This window comes from Grosmannia clavigera (assembly GCF_000143105.1).
Source record: "Grosmannia clavigera kw1407 unplaced genomic scaffold GCSC_140, whole genome shotgun sequence".
Taxonomy (NCBI): Eukaryota; Fungi; Ascomycota; class Sordariomycetes; order Ophiostomatales; family Ophiostomataceae; genus Leptographium; species Leptographium clavigerum.
The window spans coordinates 648,729-676,403 of record NW_014040801.1 but is presented as its reverse complement, the minus strand read 5'-3'; the positions used below and the strand labels follow the sequence as shown (position 1 = coordinate 676,403).

The 27,675-nt window shown below is 58.6% G+C and overlaps 8 protein-coding genes across 8 annotated transcripts; 5 read left to right on the top strand and 3 right to left on the bottom strand.

Moving 5' to 3' along the window:
- Positions 1-6,830: 6,830 nt before the first annotated feature.
- CMQ_1387 (uncharacterized protein) lies at positions 6,831-7,693 on the bottom strand (the record flags this gene model as incomplete). Its single annotated transcript, XM_014318466.1, has 2 exons — positions 6,831-6,862; positions 7,558-7,693. The coding sequence occupies 2 exons, from the start codon at positions 7,691-7,693 to the stop codon at positions 6,831-6,833; spliced, it is 168 nt and encodes a 55-aa protein (XP_014173941.1).
- Positions 7,694-8,377: 684 nt separating this feature from the next.
- Positions 8,378-9,787, top strand: CMQ_860 (zinc metallopeptidase; the record flags this gene model as incomplete). Its single annotated transcript, XM_014317939.1, has 1 exon — positions 8,378-9,787. One exon carries the CDS (start codon positions 8,378-8,380, stop codon positions 9,785-9,787), a length of 1,410 nt encoding a protein of 469 aa, XP_014173414.1.
- Positions 9,788-9,895: 108 nt separating this feature from the next.
- On the bottom strand, positions 9,896-12,576 carry CMQ_1750 (histidine biosynthesis trifunctional protein; the record flags this gene model as incomplete). The annotated part of the gene is made up of 3 exons (XM_014318829.1): positions 9,896-10,086; positions 10,146-11,268; positions 11,371-12,576. The coding sequence occupies 3 exons, from the start codon at positions 12,574-12,576 to the stop codon at positions 9,896-9,898; spliced, it is 2,520 nt and encodes an 839-aa protein (XP_014174304.1).
- A 728-nt stretch (positions 12,577-13,304) lies between these two features.
- CMQ_578 (transcription initiation factor 31kd) lies at positions 13,305-14,339 on the top strand (the record flags this gene model as incomplete). Its single annotated transcript, XM_014317657.1, has 1 exon — positions 13,305-14,339. One exon carries the CDS (start codon positions 13,305-13,307, stop codon positions 14,337-14,339), a length of 1,035 nt encoding a protein of 344 aa, XP_014173132.1.
- Positions 14,340-14,687: 348 nt separating this feature from the next.
- CMQ_528 (nuclear elongation and deformation protein 1) lies at positions 14,688-17,414 on the bottom strand (the record flags this gene model as incomplete). Its single annotated transcript, XM_014317607.1, has 3 exons — positions 14,688-14,863; positions 15,101-16,843; positions 16,916-17,414. The coding sequence occupies 3 exons, from the start codon at positions 17,412-17,414 to the stop codon at positions 14,688-14,690; spliced, it is 2,418 nt and encodes an 805-aa protein (XP_014173082.1).
- Positions 17,415-18,966: 1,552 nt separating this feature from the next.
- CMQ_1150 (saccharopine dehydrogenase) lies at positions 18,967-20,248 on the top strand (the record flags this gene model as incomplete). Its single annotated transcript, XM_014318229.1, has 4 exons — positions 18,967-19,216; positions 19,272-19,304; positions 19,359-19,494; positions 19,546-20,248. 4 exons carry the CDS (start codon positions 18,967-18,969, stop codon positions 20,246-20,248), a joined length of 1,122 nt encoding a protein of 373 aa, XP_014173704.1.
- Positions 20,249-22,212: 1,964 nt separating this feature from the next.
- Positions 22,213-26,233, top strand: CMQ_374 (fibronectin type 3 domain containing protein; the record flags this gene model as incomplete). Its single annotated transcript, XM_014317453.1, has 3 exons — positions 22,213-22,490; positions 22,639-22,832; positions 22,923-26,233. 3 exons carry the CDS (start codon positions 22,213-22,215, stop codon positions 26,231-26,233), a joined length of 3,783 nt encoding a protein of 1,260 aa, XP_014172928.1.
- A 555-nt stretch (positions 26,234-26,788) lies between these two features.
- On the top strand, positions 26,789-27,441 carry CMQ_1685 (uncharacterized protein; the record flags this gene model as incomplete). The annotated part of the gene is made up of 2 exons (XM_014318764.1): positions 26,789-27,011; positions 27,068-27,441. 2 exons carry the CDS (start codon positions 26,789-26,791, stop codon positions 27,439-27,441), a joined length of 597 nt encoding a protein of 198 aa, XP_014174239.1.
- Between the last annotated feature and the right edge of the window lie 234 nt (positions 27,442-27,675).

The following is a 27,675-nucleotide window of genomic DNA, read 5'->3' as shown; positions in this document are numbered from 1 at the left end:
CTCGGCTCGACACAGGAACCATTGCCGTCCTCGATCTGGGGTTGTCAGCTTCGGTGTGCCAGACACCGTCCCTGTCGTCGGGAGCGTTCTTGGGTTCTGGGCCTTGCGTGGCACCCCGATCGGCCAGAGTTACAGGAAGCCAGCGGCAAGAGGCCCCACGAACGGTCACGATAGCTTATAGACAAACACCGGTAGTTGCTAATGCCCGATGGTACCACTTTGCGAGGTCGTATGGGGTTTTTGAAGCATACAACGGAAAAGAGGTCAGATGGGAGGTATGAAGGTGAGAGGCCAAACAGCTTGACGAAAGACGGGGCCGTTCTTCTTTCTATTGGCTTAAACTTCTGCCTATAGGAGTCACTCCTACAGAAAGTGGAGGGGGGGGATGAAGGGGGGGTGTGAGTTTGTGGAAGTGATTGGGGAATGCGAGAAGATGAAGGTGAAGGAGAGAGAAAGGTGGCGGCTGCTCTGAGAGTAACACTACGGATATAGAATAAGTATTCCGCTGCAAGCTACGGGGTGGTCAGAGGCCGTTCCAGGTAGAAAGCGGCTGGCGACGCTGCCATTGCGGCAGCAGATTTGCATGGAGTTGCAGCAGCAGTGGCTAGTGCGAGCTAATGGCATCTTTCTTCAAGGAGCAGAGGGAAGCGACGCCGGGGGAGAAAGGTGTGGGAGGAAGGAACGGTGCAGGAGGGGTTGCGTGCGGGTCGCGGCCTGCGGGACACGGAAACCAAGAGAGCGCTGGCCAAAGAGAAGACGTGTGGATGGAGGGAAGGAGCAAAGGGGCCAGCAGCCGCGGCCAGGGCATGAATACAAGGTGCAACGACATATAAAAAGACGAAGCAGGAAAAAAGGACCAGAACGAAGGGAAAGTAAGCAAAGACGTCTAGGATTTAATTAGGGAAAGCGATAAATTCCCCTATGGGACCAAGCCTAAACAAGGAACTGGTCGAGAAAGCCCATTGCTGCAGACTAAAATGGCCCCGGTTTTTTCGATGATATCTGCGATAATTGCTAGCCGACACCAGTACATTTCTGTACAATATACGTTTGAGGTCGACATTGTTATTTCTACGTCTGCCATTCTTCCTCTAGTCTGACACCCTCTTCCGTGCCGCCTTCTCCCACCTCCTCTTTTGCTATATCAAGAGCACACACCGGGAGGAGACGTGAGCTGACACAGCTTGTACTGAAAAGACGGCCATAGTCCGGATTAGGGGTGATTATGCAGAGGTTGGGCAAAGACACGGAATGAATGAGGGGATCCTATAATGAGGCAGCGTGGGATGCAGCCTGACCGGACGTGCTGGCCATATTGACGGAGGCATGAAGATGCTGTAGCAGGATTACGCGGGATGCGTGGCCGGTCATGAAAGGGCATGCGGCGGGTAGACGCTCCAGCTGCACAGGTTCAGGCGTCAAGGAGCCGAGTAGAGGTGATGCCCGTGGAGGGAGGCACTCCTTTGACGACCAAAAGTGGATTCTCAGTCGTGGCTCCGTTAGCAGGCCGCGACCTGCAGGTCGGCAAGCACAAACGAGATAGCCATCCACTCGCCACGACCGCAATATATATGACAGACCACCACTAACCTAACCTAACCTAACAACAACAATAACAAATCGGACAGCGGCAGCAGTGACAGCAGCAGCAACTCGTAACTCGTTCTTGGGGACGCTTTCTTCTAGACATGGCGCCCCCACTGAAGTTACAACACGGATCCCTTTGCGAACCGCTCTCGCGTCTGTCTGTCCGCCCGCTTGCCCTTTAGTGTACCTGGTTGTCTGTCCTTATCGGCCGGGATTGTCTCTCCCAGGTTCAGAGGGAGGGGGTGGGTAGATGCAAGCTGAGGCGGGTGAAGGGCAAAAGGGTTGCACCACCCCGTGCTCGTGTTCAGTTCATATTGACATCTACTGAGATGTGGCTGATCGACGCTGAAGAAGGCTAAAATACTGAGCCGACACCGATTCGGCTGCCTCGCCGGGACATGCCGCCAGCCTCATCACACCTTGCAAACCGCAAACGCTCGACGCTCCACTCCGATTTTTGCCGCTTGCCCCTTCTGACAGGGGTCTTGCAAGCCGCCAGGTCACGCTCGAGCGTGTCTGTATTGCCTAACACAGAAACCGGCCGAGACAAGGTGAGGGCTCACATAGGACGGACTGCGCAAGCCGAGAGGGGTGCCATGAGAAACCGCTTCGCAGCAGGCCTTCAACCGTTATTTGTTTGCCACTCGTGTCACGGGCTATGGTGTTCCAGAAGGTCGGACGGCAGAGAGCACCAGGGCCGGCAATGGCCTGTTGGTGTTGCGTACGCGTACGATGTCCTCGTGGATTCCCCAGAGCCCGATACGCACCCTCGTGCCGTGAGGTAGATGCGGACGCCCAAACACGCGGTTACCGACTGCGTTGATGTACCGGCCTGCTCTGTCGCGCGCTGTTGCGACGATACACCGTGCAACAGCTCTCGTGTTATTGCCTCTGCTCGTGCCCGACCGGCGGCTGTTTCTCCCCGCAGCAGTAGCAACAGCAGCCCGCGGGATGTTTGGCCGGTTGCATTGCGAATAGAATCGCAGCCGAATCCCCAGGTTGTTCGTCCCAATAGCAACAGGCCAATCTGGCAAACATGGCGCGGTTTGTTGTACGGGATACGCCTAGCGGCCGTGGCCAATGACAACGAGCTAGCGCTAGGCCCGAGACGATGTCGTGATTGTCCCTAGTGAAAGATGAAGGATATACGAGAGAATTTCGTACGAGTACTTCGTATACAGAGTACATTGGGTTGTGCTGCCTCGAGGCAGCTTTATGCACATGTAAAGATACACTTACTCGACGCGACCAGGATCGTCCCACCTACCTCGGCTTGTCTAAAACGACAATCCCCGAGCTACAACTGTGCACCCTTGTTCTTTCCTACTAAGATACAAAAGCACGAGCATCTTTTCTCGTCGATAATGGAATCTATGACATATATCTGGAAGTTCGTAATCACATGTGTGGTGTCTTGAGGTTAAGGAGGAAGGTGCTGAACACTACGACACGCTCGGCGAGGACACATCAGGCAGGAGCGACTGGAAACCTACATAGTACAAACAGCGTACCATAATATACCTCCCCTGCTAACTAGTTTCTCGCCATTGTACGAGACGCTGTACGGATTATTTACTCTTTGTGTTGATCCATCTCGCGGCTTCACTCTTACTTGCAGGCGATTCTCCAGATGGCGTCGTGTCCACGTCGGTGATATCTCCTCCCGCACAATATTCACCTTGTCCCGCACCACCTTCTACAACGCTATGTGATCGCTACTGCAGGCCCGCCCGCTCTCTAATCCTTGCTTTGTCCACCAATCAAAGACTCCCGTTATTGTCGATCTTCGGCCGGCCTGTTGGCGACGAGCCTAAACGGTCGAGTTGATAGCACAATAATTTGACTGGAGAGGAACGCGTCTCCATCGTTTTGCATGCCCATGGGCCATAGTGGGCTGCCTTCTGCTGGCTTCCGCCGTCCCCCCAGCTTGCTTGCTAATCGTGTGAAGCACAGCGAGGATTCCGTTGTCCCGGCTGTTTTGCCCTACTCGTATATGGGTCGACAAGTGGAGGAGGAGGCCCGCTGAACGCAATCTTACGACCACGACCTGTTCCTCAGTCTAGAGATGCCACCTTGGCTGACCGGGCCACAGCCCTTCCATCCTGCCGTCTTTCCATGCACGACTGCTCTGCACTCGTGGCTGTTGCTCATTCCTGCTGACTAGAATGGCTTCCGTGTCTGCGTGTTCTTATTTTCTTCCTTGCTCGACCCCTCAATCAGATCTGTCACATTTTTCTTTACGAGGATTAATTTGCATTTCCCTCCCGACTTCCTTTGGCCGGCCAGACGCAATGACCTGCAGACAGCACCCCCTCCTACCCCCTGCTTGCCTTTTTGCAGGCCCGCCTACCGCTCCACCCGCCGTTGCTTTCTCAGCCTTGATATTATTGGGCCGGGCGACTTACGAAATTGTGTACTGAACAGTACGGAGTAGGGGTCCCGTTTCGCAATACAAAGATAAAATAAGCAACGCTTTGTTCTCGCTTTTTTAAGTTGACTATTGTTTCCTTTTTAGGACTACCGAAACACATCGTGAGCTCTACATAGTATGCGTCGAGATCAGCAGCCGGCCGCCAACACGCCGGAGAGCGTCGCCTAGCCGAATCGTTCAGTGGACGTATTCAGATTCGCCGATGCAGTTCGTGTGTATGATGTACTTGCAGTCATGCATTCGAGGCCTTACGCTGTTCGGGCTTGGGCTTCGAGCACGATAGACTGTCGGAGTGCCATGTGTTTTGCTCTTGCGACGGTGCTGGTGCTTTCGGATTAGCCCGCCAGTGGCCATCGCATCTGACGCCCGCCATCCCACTCATTGCACCGTTAAGGCTAGCTTTGATGCCTGCTTCTACATAGTAGTCGTACATGGTATTGTCGCCGTGGCTCTGTGTCCGATGCATGAGGTATTTTACGTCGTACACTACCAGGCAAGACAGCGTCTGCCAAGTGGCTAGCGGATTGCTCGTGGACTATGGAGACATCTAGATCAAGATCCACCTCGGAGGGTGCGCGAGGTGGGAAATTGACCTGGGAGCGTGCATGCACAATACCACAGAGTATTGTTTACGGTCTGTTCGCTTCTGTTCCTTATGGACTCCCCTCCAAAGGCAATCTGGTTTGTGGGCGGCAAGCCCGGCTAGGCCTATTGGGTCGAGTGATACGGCTCTGCGAGTACAGGTAGAACTGCACAGCGGTTACATGCAGGGAGCCTGGGAAGCTGCTGTTTAGTATTTCACCCGAAATTGTCTGGATGTGCATGCATACTACGACAGCTCCTTTGTATCTTACTAGCCACAGGCAACAAGTACGAGCTCCGTGCTGCAAGTTGGTAATGGTATCTATCAGCCTGCCTACATACGAACATGGCATGTTGTCTCTTCTCTCACTCCGCCTGCAAGAGCACCAGCCGCAAAGGCACTGCGAGTTCAGCCACAGCGGACCAGCCTGCTTATTATTCGCTTATGATTCGCCACAGCACAAATCGGCACCTGTGCGAGGAGAGATTCGGTGTGAACTGGCCTGGCGTTTCCACGGTCCCGCTTCCGTTCTCGGTGACTGCTGCAACGGTACAAACGCAGTTCGACACAACACGACGGTCCAAGGGCTGGCATGCGGGCCGCAACAACCATTATCTTGCGTCAGCAACGGGAGATGGCAAGACAGCGGAGCAGCAACGCTCTTGAATTTCTGGCAGACCGGCGCTCCTTGTTCTTGGCCGTGGCAGGTGTGCTGATCGGTCTGATTGCTTGCAGCTGGTTGGATGCGGAGAAAGGGAGTGTGCGCGTGTGTGTGTGTGGTTATTTCCCAAATGGGCTGCAGGCCATAGGCCGGTGAGGTGCCAGCGCATGATGTCGACGCGCGAGAGAAGCACAGAGCAAGACAGTCAGCTCGAGCTCACGAGTGTGCTTCGGGCCCCCCTCCTTTTCCCTTTTCCGTCCTGTCGCGGAATGGATACCCAACGGCACCTCTGGCGGGCATGCCAATTGGAGCCCGCCAACATATGCGCAGCTTGCTACCCTACAGTCCTGTCTTTCCGCCCAACCTCTCAAGTGGACACGAAGTACATGGCTCCAACCGACAAGGGCAATTTAGGCCTTATGTCTGTCGCGTGGGGGCTGATAAAGCCAGAGGATACAGGACGCTGCCTAATGGCCCTTTTGGCGGTTGTGCACTGTTTGATTTGTCCTGTGGTTGCCTCTTGAGGTTCGTCGTAGCGGTCGTGGCGGTCGTGGCGGCTACTTATATATACAGGTCTCACTTGGCGCACCGAAAGCAGGCCATGATTCCCACAACTGGCTCTGCATGAGCGGCCCCCCAAAAAGCCAAGAAAGTCACCGGGGTCTGGCCGAGTGTGTCCGGTGTGGCCTCTGGGCCCAGCAGAAAAGACTGGAGCTTGATCTGAAGGTGAGTGAAAAAGAAGAAAAAACGATAATAAGAGGGTAGAAAAGGAGTAAGTAAAATATAAAATTGGAATAAAATATAATATAATATAATATAATAAAAAAAGGAATACTATCTGAGTAGTGGTATTGGAAGGAGGCACATCTTGCTTCTATTTCCTCTGTCCCTCTTTTGCTTGTCATTATGATAATCATATTTTCCACAGCCATATCAATTTCCTCCCTCGAGTTTCTGCCATCCAATGTGCCTTGTTTCTGACGTTTTCAGGCCCACTCCCACTCCCTCGCTCGAGCCTCTGCTGTTACTTGGCCTCCCTCGGCTAGCAGACATGCCAAACCGCACTCTGATAATTCTAACACGGCAGGCCGGCGGCGTGCATATGGTGCGGGACAATTGGGGAGGAAGGAGGGTGGCAGCGGCGGAACGGTCATGCCTGAGAGAGAGACAGTTAGAATCAGCGGGCCGGAAGTGGCCAAGGACCCGCCCATTTGTTGGCAAAGGTGTAGCCAGTGGTCGTCAACACCACTCCTATGCGTACTCCGTATGGGATGCGGGCACACATGCAGCAGTGTATGCCAGACATGGGGCCACGGCTGGTCATGGCGGAGAGGCCAAGGAGAGAAGTGCGGTTTCCCCTGGAGAGCGTCTGTTCCCGACGTCTGTCGATGAAACAGAACGAAGGCCGAGGAGGGCCGTGGCTTATGGCACAATCACGTTTGGAGATGTAGAAAAAAGAAAGAACAACACAGCTTCCCAGAGGATGGGGAAAGAGGCACAGTCGGATGCAGCCGTGGAATGGGTTCCTGTCCTGTTCGTGATTGCACGTCTGCTATATCGGCCGAGTCTCAATCCCCGCTGCTGATAATCTCGGCCCGGCCTGCATGTTTGGCAGCGCATTCTGCAACTATAGCACAGACACAGCATGGAGCTGTGCTCTGCAGCAGTAGAGGAGGGCACGTAGAGGTCTCTTCGTTGGATGGCCATCTGACAAATGGTCAAGTCAGAGAAGAGATCACGGATAGATTCATTTCAAAACACACGCACACATTTCCGTTACATAGCAGACGCCTTGGTGGCTTGGCACTGGCCCATTCAGCATTTCAGCAGACAGCTTTTCCCTTTAAACATTCTTCGGCACCAGAATGGTGTGCCGAGCGCGACGGCGAAGCGTGCCGCAGCAACGACCAGCTGGTGGATCTCGTCTGGGTCTCGCGGGCGGATATGGCAGGACTCGTTAGGCCGGTCCGGTGCTTGTGTTAGCGAGCAGAGTGACGGCCGGGTTGGAAGACGGTCGACCAGATGCGCCGTGGTGGTGGCAGGTGCTCCTGCGCGGCTGTCTTGGCAGGCCATCTTTGGCCGGTTCGCGTGAACGACTGGTGGTCATGATGAACAGATACAAGTCAGACTTGCCGTGATTGTCGGATGTGCGATCTTTCTCCGTTCCGTCGTTCCCCTCTCGCAGACTCCGCAAGCGTATGCCCAGACAGAGATCGCACCAGCGCCGACGGGCATCTCATCTAGAGGGAAGGCGGTTGACCGAGCGATCGATCTGCTGCATATGGATCGACAGACCAAGGCTTTTGGGGTCTCGGGGAAGCATATCGGTGATGACAGGATAATGCAGGCAGGGAGGATCGGGGAAGGTGCGACCCATGTCGCTGTCTGCTGGCGGGCCTGGTTTTTGCGTCTCAAAGAAAAGATCTGGCATTGCTGTGCCTGGAGCCGTGAACAGTGAGTGCCAGCCTGCCGGACCTGACTCTGGCTGTCATCTCCCAGCTACGGTCTACAACGTGTCTCAAGTTCATTCCTGTACTTAGAACTCAGACTGGTTGGACTGGCAATTTCCTCTCTTTCCCCTTTTGCTTCGATCCATCCTTTCGTTCGTAGCTTCCTGTGCTCCCATCTCAGAGACTCGCCCCTCACGCTGACAAAGCCGGCGACCGCCAATAGCCGCAGCCATTGGCGTGGAACCGGAAAAGCCGCCACCGCTGCCATTGGACGCGTAACCGGTGCTCCGTCTCTACTCCCGTGACTTCTGTCCTATCGGTTCGCTGCCTCGCCTCTGCATCTCGGCCAGAGCACATAGACCCAAGAGGCTCCTACGGGTGACGTGGACTGGTGCGGCCACGCCTCACTTGTCTCTGTCTTGCCTCTTGTATTCCTTGTGCTTTTCTTGGTCATTATAAATTGGCTTTTGACAGTCTCCTGCGCTTCTGCTTACGAGATGCAGCTTACGACCTTCTAGAAAATTTCTGAGGATTTATTTTTCTGAGACTGGCTTCTGTTCCGTGCCGTCTTATTTCTTGATCTTCTCTCTTGTCGTCTCCTGTCGTCTCCTCTCGTCTACTCTCGTCTCCTCTCGTCTCATCTCATCCCCCCACCCTCCCCCACCATGCCTGAACACGATCCCCGCGTCCTCTCCTACTCCCATCTCCGGGACTTTCCCCGGGCCACCGATGCACTCCAGATGCTTCGCCGCGTGGCTTCGCTCGTCAAGCCGCTCATGCGTGCGCGCCGTTGGACCGTCGGCGAGCTCGCCGAGTTCTATCCCGATCAGCCCAATCTGCTCGGACTCAACGTCAACAAGGGCCAGAAGATCCTGGTCCGTCTGCGCTACCCCGGCGACCGCTCGGTCTTCCTCCCGCTCGAGCAGGTCGCCGACACTATGCTGCACGAGCTCGCCCACATCGTCCACGGGCCGCACGACGCCACCTTCCACGCGCTCTGGAACCAGCTGCGCGACGAGCACATGGCCCTGACCCTCAAGGGCTACACCGGCGAGGGCTTCCTGTCTGAAGGGCGTCGTTTGGGAAGTGGTGGTGGTGGTGGCAGAAACGGGCACCACAACGCCCGCATCAGGCCCATGGACGAGGCTCGCCGGCTGGCCCGCATCGCTGCTGAGCGACGACAACAACAGAAAGAGCGCAGTCATAGTGGCCATGGAGGCCATAATAGCCATGATGGCCATGGCAGCAGTGGAGGCCACCGTCTGGGTGGAACGAGGCCACACCCTGGCACCGACATTCGGCGCGTGGTTGCCGAAGCTGCGGCAGCTCGCGGGCCAAAACAAAAGCCGAGTCGGCCGTCTTCGTCATCCCCCTCCTCCCTGTCCTCCTCCTGTGCCACGGCTGGCTACGACGACCAGGCACGCCGCGCCTTGGAGGAACAGGCGGCACGCAACGGCTTCCGCACGGCGGCCGAGGAGGAGGCAGCCAACGATGCGGCCATTGCGCAGGCGCTGTGGGAACTCGTGCAGGAGGACGAGCGGCAACGACTGGGCCCACGCTACCTCGCCCCAACGGCTGTCCGTCCCGAGGGCAGCGGCAGCGGGCGGTCCTGGCCAGAGGTGATTGTGGTCGGGGACGTGGTCGAGGGGAGAGGCATCAAAGACAGAGACAGAGACAGACATTCCAGTCCTGGCTGGACGTGTCGCCAATGCACGCTGCACAATCCCGGGAGCTTCTTGTGCTGTGATGTTTGCGGGATGCAGCGGCCATATTCAGCCCCTTCAGTCTTGCCAGCCAATGACGAGCGGCCGCCACCGACACCGCCACGACCATCGGTTGAGGCGGTGGCTGCAGCAGTCGGCCGGCCGGTCGTCCAGACGCGCAAGACACCGAAGAAGGTGGCATTCACGCCGTCGACGTCGGGCGGGTCTGTGCGCGGGTCCTCTTCGTCGGCAGCAGACTATTCCGTGGTGATGCCGGCGCCCGAGTGGATGTGCTCGTTCTGCGGCCGTGTTAGGGAGCGACAGTGGTGGATGTGCGATCTCTGTGGGAAGATGAAGGAGACGTGGCAGTGAGATGATCTAGAGCCGGTTCACGATGTAACGATGCAAGCCCTCGCGGGATGATTGAACATATTTGATTTGATAATGACTGCACGATGCATGCCTCTTCCTCCCACGGCCTCACTTGTCCAGGCTGGCCAGCCGGATGCTGACGGCCCTGCGGTGGGCCTCGAGCTCCTCAACCTTGGCCAGCTGCATGACGGCTGAGCCGACGTTGCGCAGGCCCTCGACCGTCAGGTTGGAGCTGGTGATGTGTTTGACAAAGGAGCCGAGATTGACACCCGAATACTGCTTGGCGAAGCCATAGGTAGCTGACAGGTTAGTGGAAGACAAGGAAGAAAGCAGAAGACAGAAGAAAGAAGAAACTCACGCAAACTGTGGTTCACGCCGGCTGAGTAGTCGCCCACGCTTTCCGGCGTCCATGGCCCGACAAAGACGCTGCCGGCATTGCGCACGTCGTCCAGGACGGCCTCGGGGTTGCGCACCTGCAGGATCAGGTGCTCGGGTGCATATGCGTTGCTCACGCGCATGGCCTCGGCAACGCTGGCCACCTGCACAGTGACCGAGTGGGCAATGGCACCGCGCACAATGTCGACACGCGGCAGGACCTCTGCCTGGCGCGCCAGCTCGTCCTCGATGGCCGCCAGCTGGGCCTCGGTCAGGTCGACGGCCAACAGCACCACCTGGCTGTCGACGCCGTGTTCTGCCTGCGAGAGTAGGTCCGAGGCCACAAAGGCCGGATTGGCCTCGCTGTCGGCCACCACCAACACCTCGGACGGACCGGCCGGCATGTCGATGCCCACGCCCGCGTTCGTGTCGTTGCTGACGTGCATCTTGGCTGCCGTGACAAACTGGTTGCCCGGCCCGAGGATCTTGTCGACTTTGCTGACGCTCTCAGTGCCGTAGGCCATCGCTGCCACCGCCTGGGCCCCGCCGGCCAGCACGATGCTCTCGGCGCCCACCTTGTGGGCCACGTACACAATCTCTGGCGTCACCGTGCCGTCTGATCGCGGCGGCGATGCCAGCACGATCTTGGCACAGCCCGCCACCATCGCTGGCACGCCCAGCATCAGTGCCGTACTCGGCAGCACCGCCGTGCCGCCCGGAACATACAGCCCGACCCGTTCGATCGGCCGCGAGAACCGACTGCACACTACTCCTGGCATCGTCTCTACCGCTAGCGGTTTGTCTTCGCGCTGAGCTGCGTGGAACTTTTCAATATTGCGGAACGACACGTCGATCGCCTCGCGTGTCTCTGCCGACAGTTGCATCAGCTCGGCCGGGAAGGGTGCTCGCAGTACAGGCGACGTCAGCCCGGTCGCCTTTTCAAATCGGTGCGTGTACGACAGCAGTGCCTTGTCGCCGTTTTGCCGCACGTCGTCGATGATCGGCCTCACGATCTGCATGATCGCCTCCGACGACTTTTGCGACGGCCGTCGCAGCACCTCTTCGATCTCGGCTGCTGACACTTTGGATGCATCGTAGCGACGCATCTTGATAGGTCCGTGGATTTCTGGTGCCACATCCTCTTTCTTCTCCTTCTCCCCCTCCTTCACCTCCCACTTGGCCTTCGCGTTGCCCGGCCGCCGCTGCACCTTCAGTCCCTTGGCATCCAGGCTGCGCGCAATATCCACCAAGCCGACGCCCGCAGCCACAGCCTTGACCATGGCAAAGTAGATCAGGTCGGCTGCCTCAAAAGCGACGTCGCGAGGGGTCGCGGCCTCACAGAGCTCCTCAGCCTCCTCCATGATCTTGGCCCGCAGCAGCTTGTCGTCGCCAAAGAGCCGGGCCGTGTAGGAGCCAGCCGGCGCGTTCGCACGGCGCGCCCGCAGTGTCTGGTCCAGCCGGGCGACGCCGCTGAGGCCGCCGAAGCAGCCGAACTGGTCCAGGTGGCAGAAGCCACGGCCCTGCTGCCGCACCACAAACCGCAGCGCGTCGCCGTCGCAGTCGAGCCCGACCCGCAGCAGCGTCTGCGTATCGCCTGATGACGCGCCCTTGTGCCAGAGCCCGCGCTTTCGGCTCTGATACACGCCCGTCTGCGTGCGCAGCGCCTCGGCCACGCTCGCCTCGCTGCTGTACACGAGTCCCAGCGCCGCTCCCGACTCGTCCGTCACCACTGTCGGCACCAGCTGGTCTGCCCGGTCCGAATGCCACACTGCTGCCAGCAGTCGGGCCACCGACACCTTGCCGTCTGGGCCGTCTGGCACTGTCGCCGCTTTGGCCGTCGTCAGCGCCGTCGACAGCAGGATCGGTGTCGCTCCCGCCTTGGCCGCCAGCGCCACAAACCCTGCCACGTCTGCTGACCATGCTGCCGACGCCCGCACCAGCACCAGTGGCTTTGTCGTCGTCGTCGTCGTTGTCGTAATCTTCAGCGCTGCCTCCAGAGCTGCTGCACTCGCGCTGTCAAAATCCGTTACCAGCAGTCCCTGCTCGGCTGCTACTGCTGCCGTTGCTGCTGCTGCCACCACGTCGGCGTCTCGACCGGACACTGCTGCCGCCACCCGGCTTCCGTAGCCCGTCAGCTCGGCCAGCTGCTCCGGCCCAACAAACACCCGCCGCGCTCCGTTGTTCAGCAACGACACGGCCTCGTCTGCAGATGCCAGCTCCGTGCCGTCCACAAACGGCACCAGATCCGCGCCCCGCTCTGCCAACAGACCCTGCAGCTGCTCTAGGTTGGCTGCCGTGGCCTCGACAAAGATCGTGCCCAGACAGCCAATCTCAGCCGCCGTCAGGCCGTCCTTCAGGCCGTCCAGGCCGGCTGGTACGCTGACCACAAACGGCAACGGCAGCGTCGACTCCATTGCCGTCGATTGGGTGCGGATTGGTTGCTGAAAGGTGTGCTCGTACGTCCTGGCACGAGAGAGAAGACTGGTCGAGATCGATGGGAGACTCACAAACGTGAACACTGCTGGGAAAAATTTTACAGTTTCGAGTCATACCTGGGATTTGCCTTTTCTGGCAACGACTAACTAAGTAGTGACTTCCCCCCCTACGGGCAACCGCTCACTATCTTCCAGCAATCGCCCGCGGGGCAAGCGCTATCGGATGTTCATGTCTGTTCAGCAGCGTCCTGATTGGCTCCTTCCCCGTCCGTCACAAACCCGTCGAGGCTGAGACGCGCCACCCTTTTTTCTGTGGCTTGAACGCCTTTTAGGTGCTCGTACTTTGTATCTGTGCTGCTCTACTTTAGCATCATCTTGATCGACGACCAAATGCGACGCACATCCACGTCGACTGACCACAGCTCCCACCGCCTTTTCTTATCGACGTCGCTCATCGCCAACCGTGCCCCGGCCCGATACGGTGATTGAACAATTCCGCTCGACGCTTCTGGAGACTGTTGCTACATCCCTGACGTGCTTCTGATCACATCTTCACGTCGCCAACTCGAGAGACGACCTGCGGCATCGCCATCCCGTCGACAATCTTCTGCGAGGCGGCTTGTCCCCAGCTGCAGGCGTGTCTCGCTCGACCCGGTCAGAACTGATTCGGCCTAATCTGACCGGCTGCTCACCCTCCCGCCCACATCATGGCAACCGTAGCTGCCTCCTCCTTCCAGACGAACGGCGTGTCGCCAACAGCGACCACCAACGGCGGCTCTGTGCTGCCGCCATCATCGTCACAGTCACAGCAGCCAGACCGGGCCCAGACGCCATCACAGTCCATGGTGGTCCAGCCGTCACAGAGCCAGGCACCGGCCTCGCAGACATCCGCATCACAGTCGTTTCAGGCAGCAGCCGCCGCTGCTGCAGCCGCTCAACAGCAACAGCAACAGCAACAACAACAACAACAACAACAGCCGTCGGTGAAGCCGCGTGACGTCCGCACGATGGAGCTGCTGCTGACGGCCCAGGGTGTCACCTCGTACGAGACACGCGTGCCGCAGCTGCTGCTCGACTTTGCCTACCGCCACACGTCGGCCATCCTGTCGGATGCCCTGCATCTCAGCGCTGACCCCTACACGACACACGCCGGAGCCCGGCCCAGTGCCAATAGTGGCGCCACCGCTTCCGTGCCGCCGGCTGGCGACGCTGCCGTTAGTGCCAACGCCGTCCAGCTCGCTATCGCCAGCCGCCTCGCCTTTCAGTTTCGTGGCGGCCCCGGTGGTCCGGCTGCTGGCGGTGGACCCTCCAAGGAATGGCTGCTCGAGCTCGCCCGTGAGCGCAATCGCGTCGCCCTGCCACGTGTTGGCGCCGTCGAATGGGGCGCCCGTCTGCCCAGTGAACGCTTCGTCCTCTCGGGCGTCGCCTGGGGCCTCCGGGACGCCTGGGCTGCCGGCGCTGCTGATGCTGAAGACGAGAACGACGAGGACGATGAGGAAGAACTGGGACCGGGCGACCACGACCACGTCTTGCTCGGCACCAGAGGCGACGACACAGAAGACGGCACCCATGGCGCTGCTGCTAGCAAGAAGCGGCCAAACGGCGACGGAGACGTTACCATGGGCGATGCCGATGGCGCAGATGACGATGACGTCGGTGGCGACGGCGTCGAGGGTGGCACCATTGGCGATGTATTTGCCGATGACGGCATGATGGAAGACGAGGACATGGGGATGGAGTAGGAGGTGGAACAATGACAGAGGACACAACCAGTCTAGCCACATATATCCCTATTTTCTGTACAATCCTGTATGATTTACTACTATCCGGTTGAGACGGTCGGTCAAGGCACCGAAGAAACGGAGAGCTGAACCGAGATGAGATACCTGAAGAGCTCTAAAAGAAAGTTGAAAGACCCGTTAATCCAAAAGACGCCCAAAAAGCCGGATGCATTGCCTAGTGATATCTTTGAAATCCCGCAAAAAAGAACGATGACAATCCACGCAAAACGCCTTGCTATGAAGCAGCAGCAGCAGCTTGCTGGCCCTGGACTGGCCGCGCTGCTGACGTTCCCTCGTCCTTGTTGGTATCTACATCGCCCCTGCACTCTCGTCTTCCTTCGCCGGCACTACCTCGACTGACAGCTTCTCGATGCCTGTGATCAGCTCGGCGCCCACATCCTCCGTCGTTGTGGTCGCCTCAGACACCTGGGATGCCTCGGATACTCTGCCATTGGCCGGTGTACTGTCGGCTAAGTTCACCTCCTCTGTCCCCGCAAGTGTCACTGGAGCTGCGTCTTCCACTTCCTCGCTATTGTTGTCAGCCTTTTCAGTCACGTCCTCACTCTCGACGTCTCCTTCAACGTCTCCTTCGGCGTCTCCTTCTCCGACCTCTTCTGTGACCACTTCTTCAGCCTCTTCTTCAGATTGTACCTCCTCAACCTCGTCCTCGCCCCCCTCCTCTTCGTCCTCATAGACATCCTCTTCTTCGTCTGCACCTCTACCGTCATGCTCTTCCGCAATCATTGAGTCCATCATGTGTCCGTCGTTGTCGTACTCGCCGCTGAGGATGCTGCCCTCACCGTACTCATCCATCGAGTTTCGAGAGATGTAGCTATCGCCCATCCCTTCTCCGGCTTCTTCGTCATCTAGGTCGTCCTCCTCGTCCATCTCTTCGTCCTCCTCCTCCTCCTCCTCCACTTCATAACGACTGTGGCTGTGGGTGGCAGTGGTTCGCCGACCGCGAATATCGTCGTCGCCCGATTCGCTGGCAGAGAAGTCGTCCAGCTCCAGCGGCGCATCGCGCCAGTAGCGGAAGTCCGTGTAGTCTTCGCCTCCGCCCTTGACCAGCGTGCTGACGGGCGGGAAGTAGTGGTCCACCACCTCCGTGATGTTGACGTACGTGAGCTTCAGCTGGTTCAGGCTCAACAGATCGAGCGACACCTCGGCATTCGCATTGATCGTGAAGATTCGATTGCGCGGCACGTCCACCGTGCGGTATGAGATCTGGTCCGTGAGCCGGTTGCCAAAGCCGGCATAGAACGGGTGCGAGTTGCTGCCATACAGGTTTCGGATATCCCGCAGCGTCGCCATCTTGAACACCTCTGGCTTGCGCAGGTAGATCTCACGGCGCAGCGCCGCCATCGTTCGGTCGGGCGACAGGATCGTCGGCCCACGTGGCAGGCGGTAGCCCCCCTGCAAAATGCCGTGCAGATATGTCCGTGTAGAGTCGGCCTGGCCGACTGACCGACTCGTCAGATACATGATGTTGTAGCCGTTCGCCACGATGTCGCTGTACAGCTTGGCCACACCGGCGTGAGTCCAATCGCGCCCGATCATGTTCAACACGTGGCCGAGCGCGTCCGACTTGGTGATGGTGCCGTCAATGTCCGAGATCACCACCGGCACGTCGTTCTTCCACAGATACATGTAGGCCGAGCAGGTCGCCCGGTTGACCGTGAAGCTCATCGTGTTCTCGCCCGGCTGCAGGTCCAAGGCCTTGAGCTGATCGCTAGTCAGCCGCAGCGTCTTGGCGTAGTTCCGGTTCGGGTCCCCGACCGCCGAGACGAGGCCGGGAGACGACGGCGGCGTGTTCCGGTCCGCCATGCCGCCGACGTCCGACTCGGTGCGCCGATGCTTCGGAATGCCTGGCACCGACCCAGAGCTGTCGTCGCTCTGGTAGCCCGGGTCCGACACGGCGTCAAGGGGCCCAGAAGAGCCGTTGCCACCACCAGCACCGCCACCCATCGACGACTCCATTACGCGCTTCATGGCCGCCTCCTTGGCCTCCTCGCTGCTGTAGATCCACAGGTTGCCCTGCTCGTCCATACCGAAGAGGGCGCCGACGTCGTAGTTGCCCTGAAGCTCGTTGGAGAGCACGCGGCGCGCGAGGATCTCGGCGCGCAGCGCGTCCTCCTCGCTGCCCTTGAAGCTGGTCAAGTCGAGCATGAGGTCGCCCGAGTCGGTCACGCGGCTGGGGATGTTCACAGACGACAGCTCCCGCGACAGGGTCAGCGCGCGCTCCAGAGCCTCGGGTGGCGCGAGCGGCGGCGGGCTGCGCGACCGCTCAGACCGTCTTGTGCTAGTGGCATCGCCGTCGGCCGAGTCTGCCTGTGTGTCGGAGGGTTGGTGGAGCGTCTTGGGGAGCACGTCGTCGCTATGAGCCCGCTGCGACCATGCCGACCAGTCGCCCGCCTTGAGGTTGCCGGCATACGTTTCGGGCGATGCAGAGAGGGGGGTGAGCAGGCCTATGCGAGAAGACGTCAGAGTCTATGCAAGGCGCGAAACGCAAAACACAAGACGCACAACATAAAACTCACCGTTTCTCTGCTGTGCCGAAGCGGCCAATATGGTGGGAATGACCGTGGGAGGCGACCGCAGCGAGTGGCTCGACGAACGCGACTTGACGCCAGCCCCGGCAGAGTCGAGGGCCAGAAGCTCGGGCTCCTGAAGCTGTGCCGAGCCCAGGCCTAGGCTAGCTTGGGGGCTGAGCGAGGGACTGCTGACGGGCGAAGATATGGGCGAAGTCTGCATGCTTTGGGGGATGTTGTCGGTGGTCTCAAAGACGAAGAAGGCCTCGCCGCCCTCGCCCAGCTTCATGGAATAATCCTGGCGAGCGCCGTTGACCTTGAACTCGACCTTCTTCTCGTATGGGCGCAGCAGCGAGAACTTGCCGAAGCGGACGTGAAAGGGGGAGCACATGAGCGAGCCATCCTCCTGCTCGACGACGATGACATCAATGGCGCCGCTAAGTGTGGCCGGGTTGATCGAGTTCCATGCCGTTGACACAGAGTCGCTGAGGTTGCGCACGTACTGCATATTGACGGCGAAAGCAGCGGTCGAGACAGTCGAGGCAGGCGGTGGGAGGTGCAAATCGAGGAAGAAACGAAAGGCAGGCACACAAGGCGCCGGAAAGCCGGAGGAAAGCACAGAGGCAAGCAATACTAGCCAGGCAACGCCACCGGCGAGTTGGTGCGGAGATGGATCTGAGAGCGGCCGAGCCGAGGTTGAGGGTTCACGCGTTGATGGTCAGAAGAACACAGTTGACAGAAGAAGCTCTCGTTGTCTAGCTAGCAGGGCCAATGGCAAGAAGAACAAGCAAAAAAGGACACAGCGTCGAGTCGAGAGCAGAGAGCAAGTATGACAGGAGAGATGAAGACAATATAGAGAAATAGATTTAGGGGCAGACAGTGGACGATGCGCAAACGAGCTGTTGGATACGAGATGTTGAGAGGAGTCGAAGCCAAGGATGTGAGTGGAGCGTGGTTTGGTTGGGCATGTGAACGGGGGGAATGGGCTGGCTAATAATCTGACGGAGCTCCAGAAACACACCTGTTGCCTGCCTGCAGCAGGACATACTGGACCAGGCCCAACAAAAAGCCCCCACACGCCAGGCAGTTCGTTCTCCGCACTGCGCAACATCTCTGCTGACTGGTGTTCGTCCAGGCAGCTGAGCCGGCCGCGGCTGCCCGGACTGCCAGAGTAGCAGGCTGATGGCGCGGTTTGGCCGCCCCAACAAGAAGGTGTCGTTGCCATGTCTGACGGCCGACGCCTGGAATGGGACCAGTAACGACTGCCCGGCTGTCCATCCCGGCAGCACAGTGCATCTCACGTGTTCGTGCACCTGTAATAAAGGAGCAAGCCGCACCTCCTGTTCCCGTAATGTACGGGATCACTCCGGCAAATAATATAATTCTCACCTCCTGCTTTATTGCTACCACGCACGTTCCCGCATCCCTGCACCGCGGGGTCGTTCTCCCACCTGCTCACTTCCGGCAGACCCCTACAAGTGGGGGGTTTGTTCCTGTCATCTGCTCTGGTCGGTGCGGTAGACATTCACATTTCAACACGGCGACAGCTGCGAGTGTACAATGCAGGGCAGTTTATTGGCCAATGTCTTTTTCTAGTGTCAGAACGTTGGGTGCAGGGCAAGCAGGGCAGGCATTCGCCCGGCAGCATATTACTGCGATACCGGCGATGGGGGGTAATGAAAAAAGAGTATTGCTAATCGCACTGTATCAACAACAACGTGTAGCTTCAGCAATCCCAGTCTCATTGTATACTCTATGAGAAACAAAGCTTTCTCATTTCCTCTTTTGTTTTGGTATTGCATGTTGTAGCTCTGACTGCTCTAAGCCGGTGTGTGGGCTGTTTATGTGCCTGTAGTGCGAACCTACTCTTACAGTGCGATTCGCATTCGTCTTAAAAAGCTTTCAAGAAAGGGAAGAAAATAAAATATTTTGCCGGGCGGTGAATTTCAATGAGTCAACCGCCTCTCGTCTGATAGCTCTCATCGGGCCTGCACCTCATTCCAAGACGCACTGCATCTCTTTCCACTTTCCAATTGCTGCCACCTGCCATCAATCTCACAATGTCTGGAACCACTCTTCTGCTGCGGTCAGAGACGAAGCACCTCGAGCACCGCTCGGCGCTGACCCCCACCACTACCAAGGCGCTGATCGACGCCGGCTTCACCGTCAAGGTCGAGCGCAGTCCGGGCCGCATCTTTGAGGATGCCGAGTTCGAGGCCGTCGGCGCCACGCTGATCCCCGAGGGCAGCTGGGTTGACGCGCCCAAGGAGGAGATCATTGTTGGCCTCAAGGAACTCGAGGAGAAGGACTGTAAGCATGGCGGGGCCCTAGCACACGTTCCGAACCGCTGCTGACACAGCCACAGTCCCTCTGAAGCACACCCACGTGCAGTTTGCCCGTGAGTCATCCTGCGACGACGAGCAACGTGTGTCTGCTGACTAAGCATTTACAGACTGCTACAAGGGCCAGGCCAACTGGGACACAGTGCTGGCGAGATATGCCCGAGGCAATGGTACACTGCTGGACCTGGAGTTCCTCAGTGTGAATGGCCGCCGGGTGGCTGCATTCGGCTACTGGGCCGGCTTTGCGTAAGTTTTTCTGTCTGCTGCTGTTCTGATCTGGTGAACTGACATCTCCAGCGGTGCCGCTCTGGCGATTGAGCTGTGGGCTTGGCAGCTGACGCATAGCGCGGACGAGCCGTTCCCGGCCGTCGAGAGCTACCCGAACGAGGATGCGCTGGTGACTGATGTGAAGAAGGCGTACGCAGCCGGCCAGGCGGCGTCTGGCGGTAAGGTGCCGCAGGTGATTGTCATCGGAGCTCTCGGCCGCTGTGGCAGCGGCGCCGTCGACATGTGTCTCAAGGCCGGCATCCCGGCCGACAAGGTGCTCAAGTGGGACATGGCCGAGACCAAGGCGGGCGGCCCCTTTGCGGAGGTGGCCCAGAGCGATATCTTTGTCAACTGCATCTACCTCAGCTCCAAGATCCCGCCCTTTGTCAGCCTGGAGTCGCTGCAGCAGCCAGGTCGCCAGCTATCGGTCGTCTGCGACGTCTCAGCCGACTCCACCAACCCGCTGACACCCGTGCCCATCTACACCATCACCACCACCTTTGACAAGCCCACCGTCGCCGTCGAGGGCCTTTCGTCCGGCCCCCCTCTCTCCGTCATCTCCATCGACCACTTGCCCAGCCTGCTGCCGCGCGAGGCTTCCGACACCTTCAGCCACGACCTGCTGCCCTACCTGCTGACGCTGAACAACTGGCGCGCTGATCCCGTGTGGGCCGGTGCCGAAAAGCTGTACAAGGACAAGGTGGCCACGCTGCCGACTGCCGCTCTGCAATAAGGGTCTCGAGCACGTTCTATAGGCGCAATAGTAGGAAATGAAAACACGGCTTTTGACAGACGCTTTTGTTTTTGCCGTGCGTACGCCCAGACTCTCTTTCCAGCAGGGTGCTCAGGTGCTTGTGCTACCATATTTGCGGCTCGGGTAAAGCTGCCATGAGCGGAACTAGGCGATCGCGGCTGACATCGCATCTTACTACGCCCCCGCACCAGAAGACGGAACTGCGGCCTTTTTCGACGTGTAGGTGTAAGATGCAAACGACGCCGACTGGCCGATGGCTACTTGCCGGGCGGGTGCCAATTGAATATTCGTGTCTGCGACGTGTCTAGGGTGGTAACACGATACAAGATACATATCTTACTCAAGGCCATAGCCTGCCGGCTTGGCTGGCTGGCCTTACCTGTGGGCTGCTAGTAAGAATCTGGCTAGGACGACGCTGTGTCCATGCCTCGATGTCCTCGGCCAGACACCAGTTTCGTATGTAGCACTGCTAAGATAAAGAAAAAAGCGGGCAAGACGTGCATGTCGATCATTTATTTTTCCTCCGATCTTCCGTCGCTTATTCTGTTTTGACCCTCGTGCTGCATGTGTTAGCGCCCCACGAACGCAGATATGCAATATTTATTCGCTTGTGACCACGGTCGACGGCCGTATAGTCGTTTCGTCGTCAGATGGTGTGTGTTTGTCCCCCCGTGTGATTGATTCGCATGTTTTTTTCCTATCTCACGCCTTCCGGGTGGGCAGCTGTTGCCGACTTTCGTCAGAGTCGCGCCCGATGCCACGTTCCGTCAGAAGATGCAGCAGGCAATCTTAACCTGTCGCTTCTACTTGCGGACTAGGGCACTTTTTCTCGGCTCGCTCCTCATGTTGGGTAATTAGCGCTACGGCATTTGAACCGCAGTCGCGGTGGCGACCGAGCTCATGGGAAATGGAGCAGCCAAGGCCGCCAGAATATAATCAAACAGAGGAAGAGACCTAGACGCGACAATGATCTGTCTCGGCAAAAAGGCAGTCGTCCTGCAGATAGCCCGTTCCCCGCCGAGATGGCCCTATAATAGAAACCCGCCAGCCGCTGGCAATCACTTGTTAGCGCTGTTTGGCACCGCATGCCTGCGTACTCCGTAAGATACTTTGTCGCCTCTCTTGCGACGTGTCCCTGTGCCCCATCGTTTTGACTGCTGGCAGGATCCTTCCAGAGGTGCAAGCCACACCCGCCAGCTCGTACAAGTAGGAGAAGGGAAAAAAGCTTCTTTTCACTAGCTCTCACTCTTGATGTGTCGTAGCACTACGACGTAACGAAGTGAGATAATACGGCGGAAGGTCGGTTCATTTCCCCCCCCAAGTCATTTTTTAGTCAGCGCCCCTCTAGGCCACTACCTCGCCCACTGGAAAAAGACCGCCGTGGCCGAAGCTACCCACTCTGTACTCCGTACCCACACGCCAAACCGCCCCCCCCCTCTCCAGCCCCAAAAGCAGCCTCTCTTTTTGCCTTTGGAAACAGATGCATCTTCTGCTATACGGAGTAGTTGATCTGTTAAAGCTAGCAGGGGCTACTTTTTTTTTTTTTTTTTTTTTTTTCTCAACTCTCCTTTCACCCTTTCTCATGTGTGCCTGACTTGGGCGAGGTGCATCTTTTTGCCGTGGAGACGATCCTTTTTTTAACCCTCTTTTTTCTGGCGTCTTTTTCGTCTTCTCGCCGCTGCGAATCCTGCTGCCTCCTCTTCGTCCTCTTTCTCCCCCCTCTCTCTCCTCTCTTCCGTCTACACCCACGCCATACCCTTAGCTGATCTCCCATTCGCGGCCGCTACCGCCAACCTGCTTGGCAGGACTTCGATCCTTTCCCTTGGGCATCATATTTTCTCCTCTCCTCGGCTGTCTCTCGTCTGGTTTTCTTTCGTCGCTCTGTGCGTCTTGACCCATGTTTTCAGCTCTGCCGCCCCCGACTCGCAGCTGCTCGCCACGATATGTTATGGGTTACGTGGACGATTCCGCCGCTGGTCTCTTCGCTGGTCCTCTGCTTTGCCGTGCTCGTCATCTGGGCTGCTGATCCTAAGGTCACCCACCTCAACCTGCTGTCTGTCCTCGTGCTCGTGCTCCTCGGCCTCTCCTTGGCTCCCGACCGCGCTTCCGACGTCTTCAATGCCCTCTACCGACTGTCCATCACCCTCATCGACGATTGGCGCCTCGACGGCCTCACTCTGACACATGCGAATATGCTCGTTAGCGGTGCAGCCGTGGTCTGGTTCGTGCTGTCCTTCCCCGCCTCTTCCGTCCTGTGCGGCGTCTTCTCTCTCGCGGCGCCTCTTGCTGCACGCGTGCAGGCACGGTGCCCCTCCTGCCCTATGCTCGCTACTCGACTGCCAGGCAACTAACCCGAGCTTCTTCTTCAGGCTGGCGCGTCGAGCCCTTCAAACGCTATGGAAGCCGGTGCCCGAGCTGATTGACATCCTGGGCGTCGAAGTGCCGGTTCCACCTGATGTCTCTCTAACGGCGATTGGCTCTGACAAAGCAACCATTACCTGGACACACCCTCCTCCTAACCGGCCGGTGGAGAAGTATGTTATCCAGGTCAACGGCGTCAATGGTGCGTAGTAATCATCTGGAAAGGTTCCCGAGCCATTCTGAACAAGTCTGGTGTTCGGTCCTGTTGGTTGCTAACGGTGATTGGAAACAGTCGGAGAATCAACGACGAGTCGTGATAACCTCATTACCGTGTCTGGGCTCAAGGCAAACCACTTCTACAACGTGCGCATCATCGCCGTCGGCTCCAACAACTTCCAGGCCGGCAGTCGGGTTCTGCGGCTTCGCACTTTTGCCTCGAACGGCCAGCCTCGACTCGGCACTGCGCGCTTGCCGACCGACTTCTCTGACAATGATACGCCGTCGCGGCAGTCGGATGCCGCAGGGGGCGACGAAAACGGGTCGGCAAAGCAGTTTGTGACGTCCACATTTGGCATTGCCCAGCCTCTCCCACAGGACACAGCACAAGGCCTCACACGGGACGGAAATCTGTCGGCGGGGATCAATCACTCTTCCCGGCGCAATACGGTCAACAGGAGGCATTCACCATCGACGGCCAGCCTGGACCAACAGTCGGCCATGTCTGTGGCAGGACCAGGAAGCAACGAGGAGACGAAGCTGACGGAGGCCCAAATGGCCGAGCTAAACCAGAAGTATCTGAATCTTCGCAAAGAGACGGAGGAGATAACAGCTTTGATGGCGAAGGAGGAGGAGGACTCGAAAAAGCTCATGTCCGAATATGAGGCCCAGAAACGAGCGAAACGAAAGGAGCATAAGCGAAAAGAAGAGCAGACCGAAAAGCTCAAGCGGGAACAGGGTTCGACCGAGCGTGCCATGCGAGCAGCTCTCCAGCGGCGCGCGCAAAAAGAAAAGAAGCTCAAAGAGAAGGTTGCCGAGCTACAGCGGCTTCGCGATAACATTGCAAAGTGGGACAAGGGCATCCAGGAAATGCGGCGGGATCAGGCCAAATACAACGAGCAGCGGGCCGAGCTGGAGGAGGAACAGCAGAAGAAGACGACGGAGCTGCGGGAGAGCACTGCCGAGGCGCAGGCCGAGTGTTCGCGCCTGGAGGCCGAGCTGAAGGAGAAGCGGCAGCGAGTCAAGGAGCTGGAGGACGACAGGGACAACCAGACCAACAACGGAGACGGCGTGGCGTGGCGTGCAAGCCTCTCCGAGCTGCACAAGGAATGGCAGCGCAGCGAGCTGGAGTATAGAAATAGGCTCCTGCACGAAACCAGGCGCCAGCAGGGGCTCGACGGCCATATCAGCATCCTCTCGGCGCAGATGCAGCAGATCCCTCACAACTACGTCGGGCCGTATAGCCCCTTTAACCCGGCAGGGCCTGCTGCTACCCTGGGGGCTTCCACGAATGTGCCGCCCGGCTTCGACTTTGACAGCATGTCTCAGGCCCAGCTAAAGCACCGCAGCCGTGCGAGCAACTCGATCTCGAGTGTTGCCATCTCGTCTCCGCCACAGGCATACACCTTGGCCGATCTGAACGGGCCGATCACATCGACAGCATCGCCGTACATCAGTGCCTCGCGACCCTCCACACAGTCCGGATTTCTGACGGGTCCGTACATGGGCCTGGCCACGGAGCACCATCTGATGATGGACGAAAGCGGGTTCAGGGCCTTGACAGCCGGCGCACCGTTGAGTCCGTCTGCCACATCTCTTTTGCCGTCCAATATCTTTGCCGACGACGATGCCTCAGACCCGGCAGACCTAGTCCACCGGATGGGTCCCTTTGTGCCGGTGCACACGGAGTCCCCAGACCCGCTTGGAAGTCATGATGGCAGCGGCAACAACAACGGCAGCGACCTGGCCAACGGCAACAGCAGCAGCAACGGCAGCAGCAACGACAACGTGATTTCGACAAACACCAACGATCCTCAGTCACCAGCGTCATCGAGCCGATCCATGAGCATTCTGTCCAGCCCCCGAGACTCGTCCCAGCATCTCCCGTTCTCCGTCTACGGTGTCGATTCTACTGACGGACGGCCGCCTCAGTCGGGGAGGCTTCCGTCACCTACGATGCCAGCGGTGCACGGCCAAGCTCCGGCCCACCCAAGATTCGGCATATTCACGTTCCCTCGCTCGCGTGGTGCCAGAGCCCTGGACGGCGATGGCCCGGCTCTCGGGTCTCTTAAGCACGGACAGAGCCAGTCGTTCCCTAGGCAGGGCGAGGATGCCGAGCTCGGAAACAAGAGCCGGCGCATCAGCCTGTCATCTTGGAGCGTCTTCAACCGCAACTCGGCCGGGCCGGAGATCATGGACAGTCAGTTCTCAGCGGGCGCGGGCATGATCAAGCCCGGCTTTTCGGCCCGGAGTCTCTTTCCGTTTGCATCTCGCACAAACAGCAGCATCTTTGCAGATCGAGACGCAAGCAGCCCACGGCCTGCTTCGGTGGCGTCAACGGACATGCCACGTCCCTCGACAGACAGCGGCTCGATCTGGGGCCCGCCAGGACTGGAGGGTGGAGGTGGCAGTCTCAGCAAGTCGTCCCGGCTGTGGCCCAGCGAGACGGCATGGCCCAGCAGGAACCCGTCACGACGGCCGTCGATTCACGGCTCGCCCTCGGCGCTCAAGACCAATCTAGCCTCGGCCGAAGACGAGATCCTGGACGAGGAAGAGCTGCTCAATCCGGAGACGTCCCCGAGCCAGGTTGGCGTGATTGGAAGTCGGCCGCCGGCAGCGGACAAGAAGGCGTCTTCGCTGGGAAAGGCTCTCAACCCGGCCGCGCCGACATTCATGGCCAGCATCTTCCGAACGAAGAGCGAACGGGGCAAGGACAAAGTCAAGGACAAGACTAGAAGCCGCGACAAGGACAGGGATCGAGACGAGACGGCGGCACCGGAGACGCCGAGCCTGGCGATCGAGGAAACGCAGCCGAGCAAACGGCTCTCACGCGACGGCCACTCGCTGCGGACACAGACGTCGGTGTCGGAGTCGCGGGAGTCGCTCGACTACACGATCTCGAACACGGCGTCGGAGCCGAACAGCGTGGCGGTGCTGTCGTCGTCCAAGGACAGCAGCGAGCACACGCTGCTCAAGTTGTTCAAGAAGGAGAGCACGAGCAAGCTGAGCTTCTCGCGGCGGATGCGACCGTCCAAGGGTCCTGGTAGCATGACCAACTCGGAGAAGAACACGTCGGCGAGCCGGTCGAGCTTTGGCGACTTTGAGGACGTCAACGACGAGCTGGACCGAGCCGGGTCTGTGTCCGGTCGCGGCGGCAGCGTGCTGGGACCCGAGAGCGTGACGGGCGGCAGTCCCTGTCCGTCGCTGGGGCCGACCAAGTCGCGCGAGAAGGCCGAGAGCAAGCTGAAGACGTCCGGGTCGTGGTTCTCGATTAAGAAGAAGAATCGGGAAAAGGAGAGTCTTGAGATGGACCGCGATCGCCTGATGGAGACGGAGTCTGTGTCTTCTTTTGCGCCGACCGAGGACGGCGAGAAGAGGGCAGTGTGAGGCGTTGCTTCGTGCTTCTGCTTTGTGCTGCTGCTTTGTGCTGCTGCTTCTTGATGCTTGATGCTGCTCCTGCTGCTTTCTCTGAGTGGCTCGTTGGCAGAGCAAATCTCCAAAGTAAAGCTTAAACGGCAACAAATATGTGCATACTCTATCCCCTTGTTTTCCAGTGACTTGTCGCAATGATAACACCGTAAAACGGACTCTGTATGAAAGCGCTAGAGCGAAAGGCGGTGGAGACGTGAGCACATAATGTTGTGCGTGAGCTGTTTTAAAGCGGGGCAGCGACTTCCGACCGGCAGAGCAACGACGACAGCTTTGTAAGATATATTAATCCAGGTTGACAAGTCTCACCCTCGCCCGCTGTCCCACCTCCGTCCGAGGCCGACAGTACTGCTAGATTGAGGGCAGGCAAGACGACAGACGTGTGCGAGATTGCGAGCCGGACCCGACAAGACAGCCGGAGTGTGATTGGCGATCTTCGCAGACGATTTGCATTTGCATTTGCAGGATTTTCCCCCTTGGACAGCCGGCATTCCACGAACCAAGCTTCCGTCTATGGCTGCCATGGCCGTCGACCCGTCCTCACCAGCAGCCCCCGGCGGCACCGGCGGCACCGGCGACAGCGACAGCACCGGCAGTACCGCGACCGGACAGCCACAGCGGCGGCTAGCGGCACTGCCCACGGCCAATCCGATTCCGCTCTCGGCCTCGCAGGAGGCGCAGGTGCGGGAGCTCTACTACGACCGGGTGCGGCAGCAGTGCCAGGCGGAGATCAAGGGTGTGTTCTGGGTCTGCGCGTTTTGTGTCTGTATTGCACCGCCACTGACAGAACAGCCTTTGCCGAGTGCGCGCTTGGCCGGACCTTTTCGGTCGTGTTCGCATGCCGCGAACACAACAAGGCGATGAATGCCTGCCTCAAGGGACATGCGACGCCAGCGGCACTGGACGCGGCACGCGAGGAGTGGTTCGCACGGCGGACAGAGCGAGCGGCCGAGCGACAGCGCAAGGCGCGACGCAAGGCCGAACAGGAGAAGCTGCTGAGGGCATGGTGGGGTCTCGAGGGAGCAGACGGGTCAGCCGGCGTGGAGGACGTGCAGGCGCGGCGGCGACGGCTGGAGGAGGAGAAGATGTCGCGACCGGAGCGGTTCGGCGGGTTTGCGGCCAAGGACCGGCCGCGGTTTGAGGAGCAGCCGGGAGAGAAGAGGTGAGGGAGGTGTGAAATGGAACAAGACGGACGAGACGACAAACGACAACGAGACGAGAGAGCTCGTGTCTGTGGTCCCTTTATATGGCGCATGGCTACGGTTGACAGTGTGGATTTGGTCTATGGACGATGACCGTCGGCGTTTCTGATCCTCTCCTTTCTCCTGGCGGATGATTTTCATGTACACACAGTTTACACGCACAAAAAGGGAATCAATACCAATAGCATCATCTATCCT